Source organism: Mytilus trossulus, chromosome 9 (genome assembly GCF_036588685.1).
Source record: "Mytilus trossulus isolate FHL-02 chromosome 9, PNRI_Mtr1.1.1.hap1, whole genome shotgun sequence".
Taxonomy (NCBI): Eukaryota; Metazoa; Mollusca; class Bivalvia; order Mytilida; family Mytilidae; genus Mytilus; species Mytilus trossulus.
The window spans coordinates 22201692-22209081 of record NC_086381.1 but is presented as its reverse complement, the minus strand read 5'-3'; the positions used below and the strand labels follow the sequence as shown (position 1 = coordinate 22209081).

The following is a 7390-nucleotide window of genomic DNA, read 5'->3' as shown; positions in this document are numbered from 1 at the left end:
AGATTCCATAATTCACTCACCTCAAAATAATGATAAAGAACTACTCTTTTTATTTTTTAACTAAGGTTTGCTATAAATCATTATACAACTAAAAGCGAATTTCTATGAAATTTTGTACAAATTGTAAAATATACAGACTCTTTTTGTAAAAAGTCAACATACAATTTATTATTTGTTCAATTGCTTCATATAACTTTTAATTTGTACATAATGATATCGTGTACAGAACAGTTATACACTTGAGCCTACAAAATAGTTTATATCACGTTATCGTTTGATTCAAAGAATTCCAAGGTAAACTAGTTGATAACCACAGAAAATACACGTATGCGTCATCGACCTTGGTTTGTCTACATGTTTTGCAAATTCTTATAGCATCAGTAAGTACTAGATATGACACAAAACACAATCATGTAAACAAAGCAGATAACGGCATGGTTGAGACATTTCTGGTGATTAATTGTTTTTAAAACCATCAGGAATGAGTTAAAATACACACATCCTATATTTGTCAAGCAAGTTGTGATGATGAAAACTTTTGGAGTATCGGTCTTTAATCCCGAGCTCACTTTGACATAAGAGATGATTGAATTCACTGAAGTGTGGGTTATTAAGTGACACGACCTCATCATAAATATACATAAAAGATAATATGGCGAAATGCGTTAAGTATACACCATTTATTTAAGAAGGATTTACATGAATGATAAATTCTGCTTCGTCTGCGTTTAAAACAAGTTGATTGGTAGATTTACACTGTCTTTATGAATTTGAATACAAACTATTTGCTGAAGTATTATAAGTTCACCAAACTCAATTTGCGTAATATTGCGTCGTTATAAAAAGTCCAGCACTTGATTATAACTTCTTCGGTGTATTTATTATAACAATCAGTGTGGTCCTCCTAAAGTTTATAGTTTTCATTACCTTAAAACAATGTAATATATAGTCGAACTCCCCCTTTATTGTAAAACATTATTAAATAAAAGGTGTAGACATAGATCATCAATTAGAGCTGCGGGAATAGAAGTGAAGAGTGTTGCAACGTACAATATTGATATGATTGAAAATTGTTATGATCATAATGAAGCTTTTAGGTAGATCTTTGCACTTTTTAAGAATCGACATTTGATTTTTTGAGTGAATTGTTCTCAATTCTATAAAGTAAATTCACAATTACTGAAGTGCGGGGAAAATTCAATACAGCAGGTTCCTAATCAAATGGCAAAACCAAAAGATCAAACACAACAAACGAATGTCTTGCTTTATACTATCTTTATACTATCATGTTTATTGACACTTGTTAATTGGTAATTAAAAACTCATAAATACCCAACCTGAAATGAAAGAACCATTTTTCCTCAAAAATAAAAATGTCGTGAACTGGAATCATTTTCTAGCCTGATTATATTACCGAAACAACAGTTCATATCAGAGATAGACACGGAAACGGATCTAACACCTAAATTGACAGTTATCAGTTCAAATGTTGTATCTAGATTTTAAATAAGGTGTGCATAGGTTAATGTTAAAGTTAACAGATGTTCCACTAACTGGACAGACATACGAGACTATTGTAAGATCGCTTGTAATAAAAGTTTAGATAAAATACGAGTAGTTCATATTAATTTAGTTTGATAGTACAGCGTAGGACCTTATATAGTCAAAAGATATAATATATTTTAATTTAAGTGTGTATTATTTGATGGAAAGGAAATCTACATTAAAATATATGTAAGATTAAATTGAAAAGAAAATTGAATAAATATATATCATGGAACAAATAAAAAATGATACTTTGATGTTATACTTAGTATATTAGTATGTTATGGATACTGTTGGTGCTTGAACATGTTATGGCATCAAAATCACAAACGTTGCGTTCAATGATTGACGGGTATTCAAAATATGCAAATCTTCAAGTAGTTGCATCTCTATCCAGTTTGTTTCTTGATTTTGAATTCGGGAAATTCTTTTCATTGAAGTGAGAATCTACATGTCGAAATATGCATATGTATCAACAGTATCTGATGCATCAAAATTCAATTGTATAAAATCTGAGTCTTGAGTTCTTGTATTAGTTAAGAATTAAAAATATAAAACAACACCGTCCGTTCTTATTACAATTCTTAATCGGGCTTCACATAATGCTGCGTCATCAGATTATTTGATCTTGATAAATCGAGATAAAAGTGTGCTACAAAATAAAACTGAAGAAAACACATCAATCATTAGAGGAAATAAAGGCACAACAGGAACAGCGCAGTGCCACACAAACAAACGCCAACATACATAGAAGCAAACTATTTGATAATAACTGACAATACTCTTTACTTGGTACATGACATTTCAAAACATATGGTGGCTTGAACATGGTTCATTGGATAGCCAAAGATAAAGCTTTTAACAACACTAACACACGCAAGAACATTTATTACAGAAGAACGCACAAACATATAAATGATAATAAACACAACATGCAAACCGCAAAACAACAACGAACATATTCCATCAACGATAGACACTACGGGATATCAGAAACAGTGATGTGCTACGTAACTAACATGCAATTTCAAACTTTGTACAATTATAAATACTATACTCGTCCAAACAATTTTCTGATATGACAATGATATAATGAAAAGGCAATTTAACATTTTTTTGGACTGCAAACGATAAGACATAAAACATAATCCAACTGACACCGTAACAAAAACATAAAAAAATACATGAATGTTTGATGTACAAAATACCGAGACACTTCGTATAGCAATGCTTATTCAAACTCGGTATAACAGTAATATACTGGAATATGATCATGATGGCAATAAAAGACAATGGTATACATCTTGGACAGCAAACGAAAAGACACAACATATTAGCATAACATTTAACCAAAACCATAAAAGAAACATCAAAACGCAAATACTAAGTAAATAAATGTTGCACGTACAAAATACCGAGACACGTCTAATAGATATGCAAATTCACACTCGGTCTAACAGTTATTTTCCGGAAAAGATCAGTTTTGGTACAAAACATGTCATTTTTAAAAGCCATATGGTAACCGTAGTAATCATAGTTGCTGATATCCAGGCCTTCATGGCCTTTTGCATGTTTGTGTCAATAACATAGTTGCCACTGCACATGTTTATATTCTTGAACATGAAGATTTTATAATTAGATCTTTTGAAAGGGAAGCTCTTTGGTTAGACTGTTTCTGTTTTGCCCAATAATTATAATTTTTTATGGAGTTGTGGTGTTATTATCAATGAGATAACTATCCATCAGATTTCCTTTTTTCTCTTTGAACATGTTTAATACAATTGTCGAATATCGAACGAGAGGAATAATAGGAACATGCTGAAGGTTGTGTTTAAATAAGAGACAAAAATTTAAAAGTAGTACATTTCTGAAGAGTTTTATTAAATAATTTATTTAATTTTGAAAGAAGGTCAGTGTACAGAGTAACACTTTTAATTCATCTTTTCTGATAAATATGATAAACACTATGACTAAAATTGTAATGTACTTTTCTTTAAACATGACCATTTTGAACCAGGAAAATGATAATACACCTACACATATTACACAAATCTCCTACATTCAGAAAGCACCGGAAACAAAAGTTACGTACATGTATAGATAACAAAGCTATATATATAAATGTCGGTTAAGTAAATTTAAGAATAGTTTTGAGTTCCTAGTGTATAATAATTTCCGAGTTAGATTCAGTGAAAAAAATGTTCGATTTATGTATTATGTTAACTGTCTTCCGTTTGGTGTTGACATTAAATATTGAAGAAGAAATTTCAGAAATCCGTATGATAGTTAAACAACAGCAGATGGAGATTCTTCAACTTCAAAATTCAAACCACTTTCTTATTAAGGAAAACCATTCCTTCAAAACAGCTATCCGTCAATTAGAAGAGGATAATCTTTTAATGCGAAAAGACATTAATCTTACAATTGGAAGTATTTCGTCCACCGAACATAGTGAATTTAAGCATAACGAGCCGTTAAAGAGAAAAAGGAGCACCACTGGAGAAAGTACGTAAAATATGATAGAGTATCTGAATAAGACTTATCATCATGAAACACAATACGGGCTGATCATATTTCCCTTATGTTTTACACTTTTGATTTCGTATGATATTAATTTGTTGATGAGAATATTTTAATTGATATATTAGGTTAGCAAATCAGACACAAAGACTATCTTAATATTAGGTTCTTTTGGTTATGTTGGGATATATGTTATTGCATCCATAATACAAAATAAATGTTTCGTCAAACAAATAATATAACTAGTACTCGTGTTTTCTAACATTGATATAGGCGATCACGCTGGTTAGTCTTCTGAAATATGCAACTGTCTTATTGATTTCGTGTAAACGTGTTCCCTTCCAATGTCGGACATCGAGGCTTCGTTTCCCTGGCCAGGTAAACCAAAGACTTGAATATACGTATTTGCTGCTTCTCTGTTAAGCTCGTTACATTTAGGAGTACGAGAAAGGACTACTTGGTCCAACATTAGAATAAAGTGTCCGTGTAGCGTTAAATGGCTTCCCTCGTACTGATCCTTTTGCGCCTGTTTACGTTTAATCTAGTCACGAGTTTGTTCAGTGGTATCCGTTTGTTCGTGTAATTCATACGTATTTCTTGTTTTTCGTTTTGACATTGATTAAACCGTTGATTTTCATGTTGGAATAATTTAACACTAGTCATTTTAGGGCCCTTGATATTTTGCTGTTCTGTTTGATCTAAGGCTCCGTATCAATGAGTTTACTTTGACCTATAAATGTTTGCTGTTTACACATAGTGACTTGGATGGAGGACTGTCTCCTACCACATTTTCCTATTTCTGGCACACTCAAAATCTCACTCATCGTGTCGGTGTTGTACTACTTAGTAGAATTCATATTCATATTCATATCACAGCAACATATTGCTGTCCTGATAAGTATATTATTTTTGTAAACAGATATAAAACACCAATGGATAACTATCATCCTTGACGATAACCTAGTCTATTAAAGAGACATTTAGATATACTAACCATCCTTTATAATTTCAGACGATCTACAGAACAGTCGACGAGCACCCGTTGTAGGACCACTGGATCATGTAGCATTCTATGCCTATATGTCGAAAGACGATCCAAGTTTACTAAAACATAACCAACTAGTATTCGATGTAGTCAAAATCAACATTGGAAATGGCTACCTTAACAATACTGGAGTTTTCGTTGCTCCATCGTCAGGTACGTACGTCTTTTCGTGGACACTTTACACCGGTAACCATGGAGCTACCTATTATGACTTGATGGTAAACGGTGAAATATACGGGAGTACATTAGGTGAAACAGATGACGTTCCTGGAGATTTTGATTCTGATTCTGGAACTGTTGTGGTTTCTCTTAACACAGGTGATAACGTTTACTTTCGTTCGATTATTCAAACAACAGCCTTCATTCTAGGAAGAAGAAGCGCAAGGACTTCATTTTCTGGATGGAAATTGTACTGATAAACTTTTTTCTATACTCTTGTAGCATACTTTTTATGGTGTGATATGTAATAAAAAATCAGTTTTGGAAATTTTACTTGTCAAACATTTTACTGGTTCACAACATGTATTTTCTTCTAACAGTTTGTACAAATTAAATAGATTCATACCTATACCCTGATATTCAAATGATGTTATCAAAACTGTGTCAGTTATGTGTGGTACTTTTGATAACTATGTAAAACCAAAACGAATTCAGATTGTGGAGACGTAAGTATATTTTCTTGCAGTTTTTAAACTTACCCCCCCTTAAAAAAATATACAGAAAATTATTTACAACATGACTGAACATCACTTCAGGTTAACTCATGCGTCAACTGTGCACATTCTAGAACTAATTAGTTGTTCGGTCACCTAATGAATATTTTCTTAATTAGAATACTTGGATTTATTCATTTTATAAGATTTTAAGACCATACAGTGTTGTGTCCTCTTATTTTTAGAATCATATATAAACACATTCCTTCGTAAATCAACCAAAACTATTGTGTCATTGTGCTTTTGTAATTTTTGTATTCCTGTTTTTCATTTTTGTTAATGTACGTTTTAAGATACCTTTTTGTGCTTTTTTTTTTTACATATTTGATACTTTTATAGTGTTTTAGATTTTAACACAATGATACTGCTGTATCCCTATTTTTTACATTTTTACCTATTATGTCTGTTTGTTTTGTTCACCCGTCGTTGTCAATAGAATGAATGTTATGTTACCGTCATACAAGAGAGAAGTCTAGCTAGCTACAAAACTAGGTTAAATCCATTATTTTTTTTCATAAGAAAATGCCTGTACCAAGTCAGGAATATGATAGTTGTTATCCATTCAGATTCAACGGAGTCCAGAATTTTTGTGACTTTACTTTCTAATAACATGAACGGAACCAATTTCACCGTATCATAAACGCATTTCAACAATTGCTGATTATTTAGTGATGCTCAAGGCAAACATATGTGAACATCCAAAACCTATTTTGAATGTTGAGTGGTGACAGAAAAAAACAACCGTTAAAGAAGTACATCCAAAATGCGGATAAAGAATCAGAGATTATATAAATAAGATGTGATATGATTGCCAATGAGACAAATCTCCATCATAGAACACATGAAATAAAAGGTACCAACTATAGGTTACTGTACGGCATTCAACAATTAACAAAACCCATATCGCATAGTCAACTATAAAAGGCCCCGAAATGACAAATACGATCAAGATACTTGACCGCCTGATGTATTTAAAAACAATGAGCAAAAAAACATTATACAACAACAAACGACAACCAATGAATTACATGCTCGTAATTAGAGACAGGCACATTCATAATGTTGCAGGGTTTATTATGTTCGCCCGCAACCAAACCTGTGACAGTGATGTTACAGCACAACATATGAAATATGAACATAATATAAAAATCAATCGAAAAGAGCTTAATTCATCAGATCGATACAAAGCAGAGAAAAAAACCAACTGGACGTGAAAGGGTATTTGTACATTCGCACAACAGATAAGACATTAAGTACAATTAGAATAGTCACAGCTAGTGAAAGCTAGTACAGAGACAAAAGCAACTAATAAAAAAAATCATGAATCTAAAACTGAAATGTCAATCAGTGCACATCCAATGTTCAATCGAAGTACAAAAACAATAGCAACTAATGAAAAAATTATGACTCTAAAACTAAAATATCAATCAGTTCATATCAAATTTAAAATTGATTAAGTGTAAAGTAAAGACGTCATTAACAGCAACAACAAAAAAACAAAAAAAAAACAAAAACAAAAGAAACCCAAAACAATGTAATCAATTTGATAATTCCCTTGATAAAATTT

The 7390-nt window shown here is 31.7% G+C and overlaps 1 protein-coding gene across 1 annotated transcript; it reads left to right on the top strand.

Moving 5' to 3' along the window:
- The first annotated feature begins 3732 nt into the window (after window positions 1-3732).
- Window positions 3733-5544, top strand: LOC134683695 (complement C1q-like protein 2). The gene is made up of 2 exons (XM_063543006.1): window positions 3733-4050; window positions 5078-5544. The coding sequence occupies exons 1-2, from the start codon at window positions 3744-3746 to the stop codon at window positions 5524-5526; spliced, it is 756 nt and encodes a 251-aa protein (XP_063399076.1). The 5' UTR covers window positions 3733-3743; the 3' UTR covers window positions 5527-5544.
- Window positions 5545-7390: the final 1846 nt, after the last annotated feature.

Coding starts and splice junctions, on each gene's coding strand:
- LOC134683695 (XM_063543006.1), top strand. CDS start 3,744: ATGTTCGATTTATGTATTATGTTAACTGTCTTCCGTTTGGTGTTGACA. Junction 4,051..5,077: donor AAGGAGCACCACTGGAGAAA/GTACGTAAAATA, acceptor TTATAATTTCAG/ACGATCTACAGAACAGTCGA.